The sequence below is a fragment of the Vidua chalybeata genome, chromosome 23 (genome assembly GCF_026979565.1).
Source record: "Vidua chalybeata isolate OUT-0048 chromosome 23, bVidCha1 merged haplotype, whole genome shotgun sequence".
Lineage (NCBI taxonomy): Eukaryota > Metazoa > Chordata > Aves > Passeriformes > Viduidae > Vidua > Vidua chalybeata.
The window spans coordinates 5,833,076-5,852,706 of NC_071552.1; the positions used below are offsets into that span (position 1 = coordinate 5,833,076).

At 51.1% G+C, this 19,631-nt stretch overlaps 1 protein-coding gene across 4 annotated transcripts in view; it reads right to left on the reverse strand.

Moving 5' to 3' along the window:
- The window catches only part of KIRREL3 (kirre like nephrin family adhesion molecule 3), a 371,179-nt gene that overhangs the window by 22,673 nt on the left and 328,875 nt on the right, over positions 1-19,631 (reverse strand). For all 4 annotated transcript variants that reach the window (XM_053963258.1, XM_053963257.1, XM_053963259.1 and 1 more), the window contains 2 exons: positions 2,995-3,143; positions 2,531-2,658 (listed from right to left, as the gene is read on the reverse strand). In XM_053963258.1, the coding sequence (XP_053819233.1) occupies positions 2,531-2,658; positions 2,995-3,143 (277 nt within the window). The remainder of the gene's footprint in view (positions 1-2,530; positions 2,659-2,994; positions 3,144-19,631) is intronic.

The following is a 19,631-nucleotide window of genomic DNA, read 5'->3' on the forward strand; positions in this document are numbered from 1 at the left end:
GGTCTGGATACCCAGGGAAATCTCATCTGGCTTTGGCCAGCCCCCTGCTATGGACTGGCTGATGGTGTCTCAGCCCTGTTGCTGCTCTGCCCTGCTGTGCAATGAGCAGCTCTATTAAACCTGGAAAAGCACGGAAGCTGAGGGATCTGGCTGAGGCTCTCAGCAGGATCTTGGCACTGCTGGGTTTGAAAAAAAACATGGCAGATCTCAAATAGAGACAGGTTTCTGGAGCAAACTCTTTCAGTTGCCCTTGGTTTTCTCCCCAGGGCTCTGTACACCCCATCATCTCTCCTCCTCCTCAGCACCCACTGCTGGGTGAGCCTCTGGCTCTGCTGGTTGCTGCTCCCACAGCTCCTGGAATCAGCGCTGATGCAGTGGTTGGATGTGGATCTGGGTCTCCCTGTAGCAAGATGGGGGTCTCAGCCCTAACCTGGCACGAGGTAGAGGCACAGAGGGTCAGATCCTTTTTAAACCCACTGTGTTAGCATTGATTTCAGAGTTAGCCATAAAAACACCTGTGTTTACTTGGCCTCAACCTCTCTTTGGTCTCTGACTTGCTTCCTTTTTGTGAAAAAGGGAGAAAAGAAGGCAACCTTGAGGGACTTCCACCTGGTTCTGAAAATAGAGGGGCTGGGGAAGAAGCAGTTGTGATCCCAGATCCCACTGGGATTGCTGGGTGCTGATGGCTTTCCAAAGCAGCATCCTCTGCCAGGATCCCTCTGGGAAGATGGAGGTGGCTCTGGTGACCAGCATAACCATTTCTGGTGGGTTACACCAGCTGGAGGGTCTGTCCTGAGATCACAGAATCATGGAATTGTTTGGCTTGGAAGAGACTTTGAACACCTCGAACACATCTCCAATTCCCTGCCATGGGCAGGGACACTTTCCCCTATCCAGGGTTCCCCCTATCCCAGGTTGCTCCAAGCCGTGTCCAACCTGGCCTTGGACACTTCCAGGGATCCAGGGGCAGCCACAGCTGCTCTGGGCACCCTGTGCCAGGGCTGCCCACCCTCACAGGGAACAATTCCCTCCCAATCTCCCATCCATCCCTGCCCTCTGGCAGTGGAAGCCATTCCCTGTGTCCTGTCCCTCCATCCCTTGTCCCCAGTCCCTCTCCAGCTCTCCTGGAGCCCCTTCAGGCCCTGGAAGGGGCTCTGAGCTCTCCCTGGAGCCTTCTCCTCGCCAGGTGAGCACCCCCAGCTCTCCCAGCCTGGCTCCAGCCCTGGAGCATCTCCATGGCCTCCGCAGGACTTGCTCCAGCAGCTCCATGTCCTTCTGAAGCTGGGGGCCCCAGAGCTGGACACAGCACTGCAAGTGGGGTCTCATGAGGGCATGGTGGAAGGGCAGAATCAACTCCTTCATTCTGCTTCAAGAAGTTCCAACGTGATGGAACTCATCTGGAGAGAAGCAGATAAAAAGGGAGCAGGCAGCTGTGCCTGGGCACTGCTGAAAAGCAAAGGCAAGCCCTGATGGGGGCTGGGCTGGAGCAGGAGGTGAGGCAGCCCTTGTCCCCAGCTCCTGCAGCCACCTCGAGGCAGCAGAACAACAGTCTGTGTGTGAGAGCCTGCAGTGATAACCCAGAGAAACAGCCACAGCAGCTGTGGGATGGGAAACCACCCAGGAATTACTGACCCACTGGGATTCCTTTGCTGATTCAAGCCATCAGCTCTCCCAGGTCTATAATTTTTTCCCAGGAGATGGCCTTCACCAAGGTCATTATGGTTTGGAAAAAGCAGCCCAGCAGTTAATGCCTCAGTGTCCCCAGGAGAAGGAGGACTCAGCCCCTCTGTGGGGGTCCAGCTCTCCAATTACAGCCTTGAGCTGGAACAGCAGAACTCCCTCATCCACAGATCTGCCCAGGTGAAGCTGGGAGATGCTTTTCAAACCCAAACCTGTGTGTGCTTCTGAATGAGTATCACATCTCAGCCCTCCTTTAGCTTTTTCCTGTGGCTTTGCTCAGCCCTCCTGTCTGTAAGGAGGGATCAGAGCACCTCCTGTTTCCTGGGGCTGACTGAGCTGAGATTATGATTGGCAAAGCTCCTTAGGAGTTTCAGTACGAAAGAGACGTGGAGAAGTCTGCTGGGACAGATCCAAACTCCTCCCTGGAGCAGGCCCCAGTTGAGAGCAGGGAGTGCTGGGGTGAACATGTAGGGATGTGAAATCCCAGGCCTGGGGGGCAGAAAGGACCATGCCAGGAAGGTCCATCCCATGAAGGTCTATCCCAGAGAGGACCATCCATGGGAAGACCATCCCAGGAAGAACCATCCCAGAAAGGACTATCCTACACAGGACCATCCCAGAAGGAACCACATGCAGGTGAATTGCAGAACTGCTTCCCCTCAGTGAGGTGTTAAGTGATGCTCTGGTTCAACCCTTCTGTCCATCATCATGGAAATAAATTCCCCCACTCTTAGGACCCCTTTGCATTTGGAGGAGCCAGGAGCTCCCAGACCACACGAGTTCTGCTCCGTGGGAAGTGTCCTGCAGCACCCCTGCCCTGGACGTGCCCCTGCCCCACTGTGGTTCTTACCACGCCCGAGCCTCGCTTCATCCAGACGATGGTGAGAGAGGGGTTCCCAGTCCAGGCACAGTTGAACACCGCGTCCGAGCCCAGGTCAACCAGGAGGGACTGCGGTTCTGTCGCCATCCTGGGCCCAACTGCGCAGAGGAAACTGGAGTTACTGCCAGCCAGAAACCCCCAAACCAACCAGCTCAGAGGGAGCAGTGGTAGATCTTGATGGGGGTCAAATAAAGAAAAGCCTCAGGCAGGTGCCTGATGCAACTCCAGAGGGACCAGCTCCCCAGTGACCACCCCACGAGCTCACAAGGAAATCACAGGTCCAACCACCAGAGCCTTTACAAAGCGTGAGCTGCAGGAGAGCCCAGCAAGTCCTGCCACCCTGGGCAAGTCAGACTGAGCTGTGTCTGCTTCCTGCTGATTTTCAGCAGCTCTGCTGAGCCTGGAAGCCGGACTCAAGCCAACAGGTTACTCACAGTAGACATCCACGGTCCTGCTGATGTTTGTGCTGCCCAGAGCATTGGTGACCTCGCAGGAGACGGGCTCAAAGAAGAACGTGTGGTCCACGATGGTTTCGTAGAAGTCACCGGAGGCTTCCTTTATAACCTGGCCTTTTTTTGCCCACCTGTTGAAGAAAACAGAGCATCACCGTGGTGCTGTTTTGTGTCTCTTGCCATGTCCACGTGTAGCTGTCACAGTGCTGGGGGCAGCAGGCCCAGAGTGCCCCTGACTTCAGAAGGGACATGAGTTTGTTCTCAGCATTGTCCCCTTCCCTGGGGATTTAGGGACTACAGCCACAGGTTTTGGACAGGAGCCATCAGAGGGATGTGTACGTGTACCCCTACAGGAACCTTTCCAAAAGAAGCCAACATTCTATTACCCTGTTTCACTGGGAATACACCTCATTTTTTAGGATTGTGAAGGACCTCAGTGATGGGAGGATGGGAGGAATGGGACATGGAGGGGCTCCACTTGATGGGGAATGACAGTCCCTTCCTGAATGCTTGCCAACAACACTGCTGGTCCTTCCTCATCAAAACTACTAAAAACATTTTCTGCTGGCCCCCCTGCTTTGGCCCTTTTCTTCCTTTTTTTTTTTTTATTTTCCCCAGTCAAAGAGAACTTTATCCCTTTAAGGCAGCTGAAATAACATTTCCCGAAAAGCCAAGCTGGCATTTGCAACACTGCAACTTGCAAATTGTCTTGGAGAACAAGCTGTCAACTCAGCACTTGAATTAAGCCCTGTTTGCCAAACAATGAGCAAATGTGACCTAATGGGGCACCATCTGGCAACCTGCCACTCGGGAACGGGTGGGAAAGGCGGGAGATGCTGTCAGGCGGTGTGAAACTCCAGCCACTCTTTGGGCAAGGGAAAAAAAGCTTGGGAAAAAAACATATAATAATCCTCCCCAAACAACTGACAGGTAAATTGGAAGGAAGAGGGTTTTCCTGAGGAGTCTCTGCCTTGTTGTTTTGGGGCTGCCTTTCTGGTTGTGCTGGATGGGTTGGGAAGGATGCAGGCACTGGGAGCTGGGCTCTGGAGAGAGGAAGGAGCCGCTGAGGCTGCTCCCCACATGGGGTCGGTGGGGTGGTTTGGGGAAAGCTGTCCCCTTCAAGGCAAGCAGCTCCTGGTCCTCCCAGCGGCTTCCTGCTTCCCTCTGCTTGTTCCTGTCACTCTGCCGTGGTTCCCCACTGCTTGAATACTGCCCCAAAGGCAGCCAAGGACAATTGGAGTTGCAGGGAGTTCCTGCTGAAGGTGCATAGGCACTGATGTGCCTCTGGGGCTGGAGAGAGAGCAGAATGCTCATCCATGGCAGGCTGGAGAACACCCTGAGTGCTGCCAGAGTCAGTTCCCCGAGCACCTGCTACTGTGAACCCTGGTGACCTGCTCAGCCTCCCCCGTGGTGACACAGCGCTCTGAGAGGTGTTCCCGAGTGATGGAAGTGATTTGAATGCACTGACCTGCCCTCGCCTTCCATTTATCTTTGCACTTCTAACAGATGCTGACTGGCCACTTCAGCTTCCCTCTCCTGCCTCCCTCGCCTCCCCCTCCAATAATTAATCAGGAGATGCCGGTTTTATTTCTAGGGCTGCACTTTGTGTGTTAATGAGGGAGGTTCTGTATGGAAAAACCTGTGCAAACAGAGCCTTCCAGGTGCTGCTCCAAAGGTCTGAATGGGCAGTGGTGCTTTGGTGATGCCTTTCTCCTCCCAGAGGGAATTGCAGCCCAAGCCAAGCAGCATCCTGCTTCCCTGCCTCCGACGGATCCGCCTTGCCCTGCTGCCTCCCTGCCCCAGGAACGCTGCTGCCCGTTGTGGGGGGCACCTGACAGCGCTGTGGCAGCAGCTGCTTCCTTGGGATGGGGCAGCAGAGGCACGGGGGCATCTGCCAGAGGCCTGGTACCTCATGGCCAGAGCTTAGCACAGCTTGTGGGATGGAGAGGAGGCACGACTCTGACAGCTCCTGTTTGGTTCGCTGGTCCAAAAGGCCTGAATTCAGATCTCAGGAACTGCGGATGAATGAATGCAAAGAGGGAGGGAGAGAGGGAGGGAAGGAGGGAGGGAGGGAAGGAGGAAGGAAGGAAGGAAGGAAGGAAGGAAGGAAGGAAGGAAGGAAGGAAGGAAGGAAGGAAGGAAGGAAGGAAGGAAGGAAGGAAGGAAGGAAGGAAGGAAGGAAGGAAGGAAGGAAGGAAGGAAGGAAGGAAGGAAGGAAGGAAGGAAGGAAGGAAGGAAGGAAGGAAGGAAGGAAGGAAGGAAGGAAGGAAGGAAGGAAGGAAGGAAGGAAGGAAGGAAGGAAGGAAGGAAGGAAGGAAGGAAGGAAGGAAGGAAGGAAGGAAGGAAGGAAGGAAGGAAGGAAGGAAGGAAGGAAGGAAGGAAGGAAGGAAGGAAGGAAGGAAGGAAGGAAGGAAGGAAGGAAGGAAGGAAGGAAGGAAGGAAGGAAGGAAGGAAGGAAGGAAGGAAGGAAGGAAGGAAGGAAGGAAGGAAGGAAGGAAGGAAGGAAGGAAGGAAGGAAGGAAGGAAGGAAGGAAGGAAGGAAGGAAGGAAGGAAGGAAGGAAGGAAGGAAGGAAGGAAGGAAGGAAGGAAGGAAGGAAGGAAGGAAGGAAGGAAGGAAGGAAGGAAGGAAGGAAGGAAGGAAGGAAGGAAGGAAGGGTGACAGGGAAACTCCAGCTGGTGAATGGGGAAACGCCCCATGCTCTTTGTCAGGAATATTTCTGCTCCATTAAGCTCCTTTTACAACTTTGTCCCTGTAGAGATTCCCAGTCATGAGCAGTTTTCCAGCCTCAGGTGCTCAAGGGAGGCAGCAGGTACATGAAGCCATTTTTTTTCAGCAGTCAATGGGACAGGGCATGGCACCAAACTTTTGGGACAATCCAGAGCTTCTCTTGTGCCAGGCACTTCCCTGGTTATTTTGCACAAATCCACTCTCCCTGCTGTGCAAAGGACAAGAAGGAGGCTTCGAGATGAGGATAAAAATGCCTTGTGGGGTCATGTCCTTGCACCTGCCTGCAGTTCATCCTCACAATGTTCCCAGAGAGCACTGGGAATTGGAACCAGATGGAGAAGTGTCTGGAAGTGGGTTTGAGCTGGGCAGAGCTCAGATGAGGTCCTTCTGGATGTTGCAAAACAGAACAAGGTTTCCAAGAGCTGCTTGGGAAAACACCCCCAACAACCGTGGCATGGTGCTTCATGGATTTGTTCAAAACCCATTGCTGCTGCAAAACTGGATTTCCTGATGTGTCACAAACACCAATTTTTTGTGCTTCAGCAGAGATCAAGGTTCTTGCTCCAGTTTTCCAAGGCTTAACATTGCTAAATCAGTGTGGCAGAACAAGCAGTATGGATCTTTTATAATGTCAAATTGGTTTTTAATAATGGCAACTGATAACCCTCTTGTAAAGCTTCCTGTGACGGGCTCATGGACAGCCAGAAGGCAACTTACTGAGGGTTTTAACGAGCCCATAACGTGCCTTGCTCACCTATTAACCATTCAGTTGTTATTAATAAACAGAACCTCAATAAAACAGAGCAGAGAAGATGGGAGGATGCTCCTGCAGCCCCATCCACCACCTCCACTGCTGCGGCTCTCTGTGATTTCCTCCTCCTGTCTCCGTGGCCATTCTGCACCAAGACTGGCTCCCAGCCAGTGCTCCTGGTCCTGCCAGCCTGGAGATCAGGGCTCCATTCGTTTATGTTGTTCCCTTGAAGGTATTTATAGATTGCAAATGTGCCACCCAGGGTCTTTTCCAGACTATATAAATTTACCTGCTTTAGTCTCTCCCTGGATGACTTGGCCATTAACTCGCCTGTCACTGCTTGTGCTGATTTTCACCCCTGGCCAGACTCCACTGCGGGGGCAGGGCTGGGCAGGGGGGCTCCCCTGTGCCAGGAGAGAGGTGAGGCTCTGTCTCTGGGGATCCTGCCCATAGGACCTGTTTCTGTGACTCCCTTGGGCTCTCCAGGCTGAGGGGTAGCACAGGCAGAGGGGATGCCATGGGACCCATCCCAGTGCCCCTGTGCCTCTCAGGTGGTCCCCACAGGGTGACTGTGGGATGCCTTCATTTCTTGCCCTCTACCACTGACAGGCATCTTTGGAGTACCCAGCTCCAAACTGACCCCTGCTCCCACCATCCCATGTCACATGACCAGTGCAGATCATAGAATCACAATCCCAGAAGGGTTTGGTGTGGAAGTGACCTTAAAGCTCATCTTGTCCCATGGGCAGGGACACCTTCCTCTCTCCCAGGCTGCTCCAAGCTCTGTCCAGCCTGGCCTTGGACACTTCCAGGGATCCAGGGGCAGCCACAGCTGCTCTGGGCACCCTGTGCCAGGGCCTGCCCACCCTCCCAGGGAACAATTCCTTCCCAATATCCCATCCATCCCTGCCCTCTTGCAGTGGGAAGCCATTCCCTGTGTCCTGTCCCTCCAGGCCCTTGTCCAAAGTCTCTTTCCAGCTCCCCTGGAGTCCCTTTAGGCACTGGCAGGGGGTCTGAGCTCTCCCTGGAGCCTTCTCTTCTCCAGGTGAGCACCCCAGCTCTCCCAGCCTGGCTCCAGAACAGAGATGTGCAGATTTTCTCATCTTCATTTCTTTTCACCGAGCACCATCTCAGTCTGTGTCCCCAGATGGGCATTTCTTCCCCCTGTGGGCTGGGTTTCATTCTGTTGTTTCCTTTCTCATATTTCTAATGTGCTTTTGTTTTCCTCTGGCCTCTCTGGAGGGAGTACCAGGTGCCTCCCAATTCAGTATCTTCTGCAAATTGAATTTGCTCGGGTGATGGAAGAAAACAAATTTCAACCAGGAAAGAGATATTTTGATCCAAGTTTCAAAGGGGTTATTACAGTCAGCACTGAAAGCTGGTGATTAAAGAATGAACAAAAAATAGAATACCTGCAGTGGGTCCTTTTAACACTGAAGAGAGAGGGAGGAACTTTTCTAAGGAGATATTCTTCAGGGAAATAGCATTTTTCTGACTCCATCGATTGCTTCCCAGCTAAGAGTACACACAAGCAAATAAGAGAGGACAGTTTGGGATTTGTCAGCTCCTAAACAATGCCGGGGCTTTGTTTTGGTTTTCACATCTTAGTGTTTTTTCCTCTTCTGCTTCTGAAGGAAACCTGCCACAAGCTGGAATGACACATCTGTGCCTCTTCCTGTGGGATGCTCAGCTGTGTCTCCTTCTGCACAAAGGGTTTTGCCCAGCAGTTCCATCCCCTTTTCCCATGAATCCTGGTTCTGGCTGAGCTTCCAGGCTGGTGGAGCCCCTGGAGAGCTCCCCATGCTCCCAGTGAGAGCACAGCAAACCCCACAGGGTGTCAGTCCGTGCAGGAGCGTTCTAACACACACGTCATCCCTCACCTGAATGAACATCTCCCTCTGTCTGCCCTACATTACAACAAGGGCTTGTAATCCTTCAACACCCAGCGTGTGGGAACAAACTACTGACTTCCCAGCCCTGGGGAAGCTGTAGGACTCAGCAAAATCTTCTTTAGAAAGGTTTTCATCAGGGCACGGCTCCTTACAGCAGCACAGGGACTCCTGGGGGTCAACACGGGGCTGCTGGGGCTCGCTGGGCTCTGAAAAGCCCCATCAGGCACTGCACAAATCCACCCTGAAGGTTCCGAGGGAGGATTTTGGAGCTGCCAGCAGCTCTGAACCAGCACTCCTGGCAGCGCGGCTGCTCTGGTGGCGAATAACCCGGGGAAGTGGAGTGTGTCGTCGGTTTTAATTAACAATGCAAAATAAAGTGGTTGCTTGCCATATAAATCGTGTTTACTAAGAATTACTTAAAGTGGATAAATATTTTCTTGGACGCATTTTAATTGCTTAATAAAAGTACCAAGAACACCCACAAATACCTTAAATAAATGCATGGCTCAGGGAAAGAATTAATTAACATTTCATTCCTGGGAATGGCTATTAATTGCTACAAATTGCTCAGAGAATGGGTTTTGTTGCTTTATTGCCAGCAGTACCTTCAGTTCCTGGTGTGTGATGTGGCAATCCCCTCCTCTCACCCTCACAGGAGAGCTGTCCCCAGCGGGATGCTGTGAGCACCACCCCAAATCCCCCGAGGCCCCAGAGCCTTGGTAACCTCCACAGGATGGATGTTTTGAGGATGACATTCTGGCATCTTTTGGAGGTCCAAAGGGGACAGGCACAATGGATGGCTCCTGCTAGTGACAGCCTTGTGAGAAATGATGGAGTGAGGTTCCCAGCCCGAGCGGTGTCACGGTACCCCCCGCGCGGCTGCGGCGTGATGCATCGCACAAATTATTTCTTTATTACGGGTAAATTTTCATAATGGTGATGTATGGGGTTGTTCCTCTTCTCCCTTCCTAATGAAGATGTGTGGGGCTCGTGTGGCTCCTCCGCCTCCCCCTCTGAGTGTGGGTTCATTTATCAGCAGCAGGCCCTGGGTAACCTCTCCCCATCTGAATTACACGGCTGGGCCCTCCAGCTTGGGATTCATCCAGCTCAGAGCCCTGAGAATTCTGGCTGGGCCTCGAACACGGGGTCTGGGCTGTGGAATCACAGAGCCAGGGAATTGTTCAGGTTGGAAAGGAGCTCTGAGATCATCAGTCCAACTGCTAACCCAGCAGTGCCAAGGTTTCACTAGCCTGTGGCCCTAAGCACCACAGCCACACGGGGTTTTTAACACTTCCATGGATGGTGATCCCACCACTGCCCTGGGCAGCTCGTGCCAATGCCTGACAACCCTTTCCATAAAAAAATCTTCTCTAATGTCCAACCTAAACCTGATCTAGGGCAACTTGAGGCCATTTCCTCTTGTCCTGTCCCTGTTCCCTGAGAGCAGGGCCCGGCCCCCCGCCCCCTCCTGTCAGGAGCTGTGCAGAGCCACAAGGTCCCCCCGAGCCTCCTTTTCTCCAAGTTGAGCCCCGTTCCAGCTCCCTCAGCCTCTCCTGGTGCTCCAGACTCTTCCCCAGCTCTGTACCCATCTCTGCACATGCTCCAGCACCTCAGTGTCTTTTCTTGTAGTGAGGGGCCCAAAATGGACACAGGATTTGAGATGTGGCCTCACCTGTGCTGACTAGAAGGGAAGAAAGCACATGGAAAGGTATTTCCTTGTGTATCGTATCCATTGTACTCAAGGAAATGTTTCCAAGCCTCCAGCTCCCATCATGACAAACCTCCCTGCACAAACAGCTGCTGCAGTGATCACCTCTTCCCAAACCTCTCTATCCCAATTTAGGGATCTTGGCTCCACCACAAAGTGAACCTCGAGTTCTAATGGTGGACATGCCACAGCTCAATTGCAAAGATGCCAACTTTGCTCATCTCCTTATCTCTGCCTGCCTATTCCCCCCCCACTTTTTAAAAAAAAAAATTTAAAAGAAATAAACAAGGAGAAAGATTGCAACCTTTCCCCAAATTTCAGACTTTTACCTCTGACAAGGACATGTTTGGTGTCTGATTGCGCTCCCCACGATGCACCAGTTGCTGCTACTGGGTTTGGATTGTTTTTAAACACTCTGGGATTTTGATGATAATAATAACACCTCACTGCAGAGGAAAATTCTGGCTTGATTTTCCATCTCATCTTGGCTCCAGTGCTCCCACTCCTGCCAAGCCAGGAGGCTGGGATGAGCCTGATTGCTCATCAGCTGCAGTCTTCAAGGGTAGTGCCTGGGTTTTGCATCTCCTCCTCACCATCAGCACATCCCATGGGTGGGAAAAATCCATGAGGAGCTACTTAGAGCTCCTCAAATCACACCTGAAGATGTTCAATGAGAGTTCAGCTCTGAGGAGAGCACTGGGGTTCTGGAGGAGAGATTATCAGGGACACCCTGGGGTCAAGTCTGCTGCCCAAGGCACAGGAACCTGAAAGAAGTGGGGTGAGAAGGTTTCTCTCTCCCAGATGACACAATTAAAGCCATGTCACCAATCCATGCACCCACCATGGTTCATTTTGGGTGAGAAACCAATCAAAACAGTCTTTCTCTCAGCACAGTGATCGGAACAAATTGGCTGCAAAAGCGAGAGGGAGAAGTAAACAAAGCTGTTAACTTGTCAATGACTTGACTGATCAGCCGTGGGGAATGGTTGGAGAGGGCTGATGAGCCGTGCAGGTAATCAATGGACCGGCACTGCTGGGGCTGCAGCTGGGCTGCACAGAGCTCCAGAGACTCGGAGGGGCCTGGGAGCCCACGGGCAGGGCTTGGCCGGGCACTGTGGGGAATAAAACCTGCCCATAAGTGCATGTGCACCTCAGCGTGTGCAGAGCGGAGCACTGGAGGATTATGGATGCAGGGAGGGTGTCCTGGGTTGTAAGATGTGGTTTGGGAGTATTCTATTTGCCATCTGTCAGAGCTGGGGCAGTTCTCTGCTGTTCATTGGGCAGTTTTTTCTTTATCTCTCCACAACCAATCCTCCCTCCAGGAGATATCTTCTGTTAATGGGCCATTAATTATTAATTATCTCCTGTTCATGGCCAGTGAGTGTCCCTGCATGGCTGAGAAAATTCCATCATCCCATGGGGAGAGGCTCCGCCCAGGGGAGGAGCCAAGCATTCCTACCTGGATCCAATCTGACCTTGGAACAGCACAGCAGCCTTTGCCCCCTGCATTCCCAGAGGAGCAGCTTTGTGCCCCACTGCATTCCCAGAGGAGCAGCTTTCTTCCCCACTGCATTCCCAGAGGAGCAGCTTTCTGCCCCACTGCATTCCCAGAGGGAGCCCAGGCCCATCCACACCAGCCCTGGAGCTTCAGAGGAAAACTCCAGCCTTGTCCAGGATCCTGCTTCAGCAGAAGCACAGCTGGCACTGCAGGAGGGCTGAGCCCCCATGGAATGGCACTGCTGCCACCACCCTGACCCACAGCCTGCCAGGGCCTGCTCTCACTCTGGCAGTGGTTTGTTGGTTTTTTTTTTTTTTTTTTTTTTTTTTTTTTTTTTTTTTTTTTTTTGTGTACTATTGCATTTGTATTTTTAATTTTCCTAGTAAAGAACTGTTATTCCTACTCCCATATTTTTGCCTGAGAGCCTCTTAATTTCAAAAATTATAATAATTTGGAGGGAGGGGGTTTGCATTTTCCATTTCAAGGGAGGCTCCTGCCTTCCTTAGTGGACACCTGGCTTTTCAAACCAAGACAGAGGGGTTGGCCAAAGCCCATCCCACTGTGTCACCCTGGCTCCTTCCCTGCACCAGGGGCTGGGAAGGACCCTCATCCCTCCCTTGGAAGGAAACCAGAGAGGCCTCTGGAAAAACTGTCAGTGTTTCAAAGGGAAAGCATCAAACTTCATGGACTGGATGATTCCTTCTGCAAGTCGAGCTGTTTTCGTGACAGATCAAAACAAAATGCAGATGCTTTAGATGTGCTGTTTTAATCCCACTGTTTAAAACCCACCCCCCTCCTCCACCCCATCATATGACAGGGCTGGGCACCAAACCTGTCCCCATTAATCCCTGTTTGGCACTTCTCTTGCCACTACAGATGTTCTTCTGGCCCCCTCCCGTTTTACAAATTCAGCCTCTTCCACAAGAACTCATCCCTCTAAGGAGGGGACTTCAGATTTAAGAATCTTTGACCCCAGAGTCATGGAATCATATGAAAATTGTACTTCTCCCCCCCAGGTTAAATTATGCACATTAAATTCCTCATTTTAATGCATGCAGAGAAAGTTTAAAACCATTCAGAGTATGACAGCCAGCTGCCAAAACTGCTTATCCTGGGGAAATACTGGGGATGTGAGTCACTCCCCAGTCCTGGATGAGCTTGGAGGTGTCACCTCTCCTCAGGGAGTTTTTTACCCCTTTGGCAGTGATGCTGCATTTCATTTTTCCTGCCTACATCATCTTGACTTACCCTGGCACACAATAGACATGACTAATAGCTTAACTATTATTTTGGGTAATCCAATTTAATCACGTGGTTTGTGTTTTTTCAAATCGTTTAACAGGATTAGCCCTTTCTGGGGTCTTCCTACCCCACTCCACCCCCGTAGCAGAATGTCTTTAGCCAGATTTATGGATGCTGGCATGTTGAAGAGCTAATTCTCTGCCGTATTTATCCTCCTCCTCAGTGCAAAGTGAATCTTAGTGCTGCTGAAGCTGCTTGAACTTGCCTTTCCCTCTATTCTAGTTCTTATTTTCCACCTGTGTTTGAGACCTTTGCAACTTTACACCTTAATGTGGAATTCCTTTGAGATTGTCAGGGAAAAGACAATGGTGAATGGAGACAGAAACTCACAGGTCTTCATCAGCATAAGAAAGCTGCTGTTTGGGGATCTTGAAAGTGGTGCTGGGCTGGGACCTTGTGTTCCAGATCACTGGAGCTGCCAACTCCACACATTTCAGGGCAGAAATTATTGGCACAGAAGGCAGGAATGGCTCATGCCTTTCTGCACATGGAACTCACACAACAGAGAGTTGCTGGGTGTCTGGGTCTTCTCCAAGGATTTTCTTTTTCTTGGCTGGCTCTTAAAGCTCCCCTGAGGCTTTGACCTGGTCCTGAGTTTGAGATGTTTTCAAAGGCTTTGTGGTTTGATGTCTGCAGCATGAGAGGGTCTGCCCTCTCTCTGGCATGGCAAGAGGAGACAGACCTCGGGCCAAGTTTGTATAAACTCTTCAAGGATGGTGGCCAACCTTGGACATGTCAAACAGCCCAGGCAATGCTTTGGGCCACCAAAAATGGTGCCCACCAGCCTGAGCTGGCTCTGTCTGACTTTCCAGCCCCAGCAGTGGCCCCAAAGCCCCTCCTTCCCTATGACAGCCACTGTTTCCATCCCATTGCTCAGGCTTGTTCCTTGTGCTCTGTCTGATTCCTGGCATGTCCTCAGGTTGGTGTGAGGCACAGCTCCTTCTCTGGCAGGTTCTCTGGCCTGCCCTGCCAGAACAGTTAATTATTCAGGGCTCAACTGTGTCTAGATCAGATGGTTCACGTTAGGATTATCAACAGGATATCAGGTTCATGTTAGGATTATCAACAGAGGCAGCTGAGTCACCTGGGTGAGATGGGCTGAGCCCTCATTTTGCAGGACTCTCCTCACAGAAGATGCCAAGGGCTGGGATTTCTGTGTAAGGAACTTGGGTTTCTGCTGGCTGGAGTGTGAGCAGCTTGGGGATCTGGCAAGTCATGAGGAGGAATAATAAATATCCAAAGTGCATTCCCTTGTGCTAATGCAAACACACAGCTCACAGGGGAGTAGAATAAAGCTAGGAGTTCACAAAAAATCTGTTCATCTTTTCAATATGAAGTTCATCCATGGAATCACAGAATTGCTCAGTTTGGAAAAGACTTCCAAGATCATTGGGCGTTACTTGGCACTGCCAAGGCCACCACTACCCACGTCCCCAAGTGCCACAGCTACACACCTTCTAAATCCCTCCCAGGTATGGGGACTCCACCACTGCCCTGGGAAGACTGTGCCAAGGCTGTTGAGCCTTTTTGGGGAAGAAGTTGTTCCTAACACCCAATATAAACCTCTGCTGATGCAACGTGAGCTTGTTTGTTCTTATTCTATTACCTGTTACTTGAGACAAGAAACCAACCCTCACCTCACTAAAACCTCCTTTCAGGCAGCTCTAGAGAGCAATAAGGTCTCTCCTGAGCTTCCTTTTCGCCAGCTGAAACAACCCCAGCTCCCTGAGCCATCCATCAGTCCAGCCATCCATCCATGCCCAAAATTCTGGTCAAGTCTCTCTTCTCTCACAAGCCTCTGGAATGCCCTTGACACCCTGGCACAACTCTGCCCTTCTCAGCCATGTCACAGGAAAACAACCCAGTGTGGCTGTGTCCTGGTACAACAAACTGACTCAGAGAGCTCTGTGATTATCTATCAACTTCTCCATAAAACAGCATGAAACAGTATTAAAAAAAAAAAAAAAAAAAAAAAAAAAAAGAGCCATCTCCAAAAGTAACAACCATGAAGTTCTTCACTACCCACTTCAGTAACAAAGTGGAGCTAAGCAATAAATGCTGGTTGATAATTTACAAACAACTTTCTAGCCCAGGGACAACACCCTGCCTTTTCTCTTTGCTTTAATATTTGCCAGCAGCTTCTAGAGCAGAACAGAAAGCCAAGGGTATTTCTGGGACGTGAACTGAACAGGGTTACTCCCCAAGCCCAGAACTCCTTTGGGGTCTCTCTGGGATGGGGTGTGCAAGGGTAGGTGCTGTGTACCCCACACAGTTGTGCCAAGATAACTCCATGCCAGGTGGAGAGGATGTGTCCTCGGCACAGGTGCCACTGTCATGCAGGTTTGGGGAGGAAAGGCTCCCCTGCCCCAGCTCAGCCTGAGCCAGCTTGGCCCTTGCTTCTCTTTTTGCTGTTTCCTGATGAACTCAGCCTGACCTCCCAGCTCCAGCTCAGCAGTGGATCCAGATTCCAGCAGCTGAGCCCTCTGACTGCCCGTGTCCGGTCACGGTACTGGGGAAGTCAGCAGGACACGTGGTGCTGGAGGGCATGTGGGACCCACTGGGTTTGTTGTGGGACACCAGCAACCCTGGGCTTTCCCATGCTCCTGCCATGACTGCTGGCCTACATTTTGCAGCTCTCCTGACCGCTTTGTTGGCAGAGACGTCTCCAAGGGTGGCACTTGGGCAATGAGTCAAATGAACAACAACTGATGGTGCTGCAGTCAGCACTGGTTTACTTGGGGCAGAGACAGTGACAGAAGTAGATGCTCACAGATTTGTCCTCCATTTAAACACACCTCTAGCCCCCACAATCTGCAATAAAGGAGAACAGAGGGAATCAAGGAGTGGAATCCCTTAGCACAGCTCCTGCAGGGCTGTGGTGGGTGCCACCTCTGTTCCACATCCTCCTTGCCCACTCTGCTTCATCCTTCATGCCTCGCTCGTCCCTGGTCACATTCCTCCCTTTCTGGCAGAAAAGCCTCAAACAGAGCTGAAGGTCTCTTAAATCAACGTCTTTCCTGACTCAGAAGCTGTAAGAGGATTCATTATTTATGTGGCAGAAACACAAAAGCTTAGCATATTTTAAGCTGTCTGAAACAACTTCAAGGCAACTCTTCCTCTGTCTTCTTTTTTTTAACAAAACACATTGAGATGTCTCTGAACCGAGCGGCAGGGGGAAACTTTTTTTTTAATTCCAAAAGATAAAATAATATGTACAGATTGAGGGAAAGAATGAAAAAACCCCATGATCTAGCCTAGGGATCACCAAGGAATGCCCATCAGGGGATGTTGCCTGTGAGGTGTTGCCATAATCCTTGGAAAGACTCTACTGTGACGTGGCATTGATGTTCTGGCAGTGGGAGAGGTCAAGGAGACAGCTCTGCTCCTTCACAAGCACAAGCAGCCGTATCCTTCAGAGGCAGCAGCAGAGGAGGTGCTGGGTGTCTTTTCTTTCCCTCTTTCTCCCCATTTTTACATTTTCAATTTAGTCACAGCATCTCTAATTTCCTTAGATCTGAAGCCACCTCGTGAGACTGGAAGGGAACGATATAGAAGAAAGATGAGGGGAAAAAAACCACCAGTAATCTTGTAAAAGTCAGTTTTGAAAAATCAATTTTCTTGTGTGACAAGATTTGCTTAAGGCTTTTCGTTCTGTGAAATCAGCCCATCATCCTGCGGGAGCGCATGAAGGAAGTGGCAAGTGTGGTTTGGAATAACTCAGATTAAAGACTGCTAAATTAGGCTCAAAAAGCTGCCACTTCTTGCAAAGGGAGAGGAGATCTGGCCAGAGGAGGCAATGATGCTCCCTTCCCAGCTCCAGGAGCAAGTCTTGAGGGAGGGGTGACTGACAAGGCTGGGAACACACAAGCCCAACCCTAACGTCTGCTGGAAATGAGATGGAGACAGGTTCACTCTAATGCCGGGAAAGGGATGGAGCAGAGTTTGGAAAACTCACGATGCTGCCGACTCCTGGCTTACTGGTGGTCCTGGCTGGGATGGAGATGAGCAGCACCATGGGACACCCCATGTTTCTGTGAGCTCTCCTGGAACACTCAACCCCCTCTGGCAGCCCCTCCATCCAGCCCTGGGCTGGCTGCTCCATCACTCTTTGTTCTGGTACCTTGCATCATCTCTACCTCAGGATGGTGCTCACCAGTACAAAGCGTTTTCCTTCCCCCCCGCCTTTCCCCCCTCCATCAGTCTCTCTCCCCTCTACACTCTCTCCTAATTAGTTCGAGCTGCCTCCGAACATCTCCCACCCGCTTGTTCCCATTACCTTGACAAGCCAGGGAATGGGAAGACAAATCTCCCTGTCCTCACACCTCCATGAGCGAAGGCTCTTCCAACCCTGTCTTCCCAGTTTCACCTGGAGCTCTGTGCCTTGGCAGAGTCCCCCCAACAGCCCAGTCTCACTTCCCAGCTGCAGGGATAGTTGTGCCTTTTATTTTACTTTATTTCCTTTTTTTAAAGCCTGTCTCTCCACCTGCCAACCAGCCACGCTCCGCTCCCTGTCACAGGGAGCTGGCAGATGGGGCTGATGCATCACGAAGGAGATCTGAAGCATTCATTTCCTGGTATTTTTTTTTTCCCCCAGCTTTCATTTTCACTTCAGAGCAAAGGTCCAGTTGTCTGGGAGGAAGCTACAAAGACAAACCCAGGCAGGAAAACAGAGATAGTCAGGAAAAATGTTACAGTGCCGATAACTTGAGACCCCGGTGTGCTTTGCATTTATTTCAACTCTTGCTTTAGCTGCATTTTGCTATGTCTATAAATTAGATTTATTCTGTCACTGCTGTGAAATGCCTGCGGGCCCCTTCCCCACTCCAGCTTCTCTTCCCTCCCCTGCCAAGTTTGGCTGCGGGAGGCAGCAGGAGAGGTGACAGCCCTGCCGAGGGACAACATATGGGCTCACAGCGTCCTGCCGCTGGACAGACGGCAGCCTCGGCCACTGCAGCGGGAGGGAGCAGATGGGAGCGGGGGAGGAGGGCCACAAAAACTGCACACTGGCAGAAATGAGAACTTTCCCAGGCTGGACTGGAGGAGGGAGCTGGCTGGGGGGGAGAAGGTCCAAAGTGTGCCAAGAAATGGCAGCAAAACCAAACTGACTATTCTGTTTCAAGATGCTGAAATGCCTCTGGTCTGGACCAGACATTTGTTGAGCTGCTCCCCACCTCATCTCTCCGCAGCCTTCTGGGCAGCTGGGACCCCTGAGACTCTGCAGAACCTCTTGTGGGGCTGCCCCAGATCATAGAATCCCAGAAGAGTTTGGGTGGGAAAGGCTCTTAATGCTCATCACATTCCAACACCTTCCACCAGACCAAGCTGCTCCAAGGCCCATCCAAACCAGCCTTGAAAGGGTCCCTGTGCAGTCCCTGGAGGAGAAGTCTGGGTGATTTTCCTGTGAGTGGGGCACTGAGTGCAATGAAAGTGGAGAAAAGTGTCTGTGCACCCACAGACTTCACACCTTGCCTGCAGCCACTGGGGCTCTGCAGCATTCCAAACTCTTGACAGTCCCTTTTAAATATTAAGAGAGGCATGACTGTAATTTAATAAGAGTTAATATGGCAGATCCTCCTCCCTTGGCCAGTCTGGTTGGGGTCTTGGTGATCAGAAGCTCTGGGAATGCAAGGCACGAAGGGTTGGTCATTTTTATCCTGGGCCTTCCAGGAACAGGCAGAGGAACACAAAAACACACCAGCTCCCAGGAGACACTTTTCAAAGCCACCGGAATTGCATATTAAAATATATCCAGGTTTTATAGTGCCAGAAGAGGGAAAACAGCCCCTGCTCTGGCTTGGCTGGAGGCAGTGCCCATTAAATGGATCATTTGCCACTTCTCTCTCAGAAGTTGCCAATGAAATCATTGCCCTGAATCTCTGATCAGCTTCCCACAATCCAATAATCCCTTCTGGCCTTTACAGCCTATGGATGTGTGAATATATTCAGCTGGAAGAGGTAGGGACAACTCTAGTGTCATGAAAGGATGTTAAACTCCAAATATGCCTTTCCCTGGCCTTTCACCCAGGAATAGGGATCTGAACACATCCAGAAGCTTCACTGACCAAGCAAAGAAGCAATGGAGATCTATCTGGCACAGAGGCATCTTGTTCCCACTGTCTGGGGTGATTTCTCCTTCTGCTCATCTGACCTGGCAGCAGCAAACAATTCCCATGGCTCTTCCTTCCCTAAGACCTGAATTCCTTGACTCTATTATAGATGTGGCTTCTTCATGCTCATATGGAACGGGATGCACCCATTCATGAGCCCAGCTCTCACTGCCTGGATGTGGCAGGCAGTTTTATTTCACCTTCCCTTTTATCCTGCTAATGATATATCCCTGGGGGCAGACCTCTGGCATGGCAACAGGTGTGATCCCTGGGAAGTGAGTGTGAGGAATTAGGGATGGGATTCCCTGGGTTCTCCATGAGAATCAGTGATGTGGGAGGGGTGGAAACAGCCTCAAATTTCATCAAGAGAGGCTTAGATTGGATATTAGGAGACATTTCTTCACTAAAATGTGGGTTAGACATTTGAACAGACTGCCCAGGACAGAAGTGGAGTTCCCATCCCTGGAGGAATTTAAAAGATATGTGGATGTGGCACTTGGGGACATGGATTAGTGGTGGTCTTGGAAGTGCAGGTTTAAAAGTTGGACTCAATGATTTTAGAGAGTTTTTCCAACCGAACTGATTCTGTAATTCCACAACTTGCTGACCTTCATTCTGGGCTTCCCCCTCTG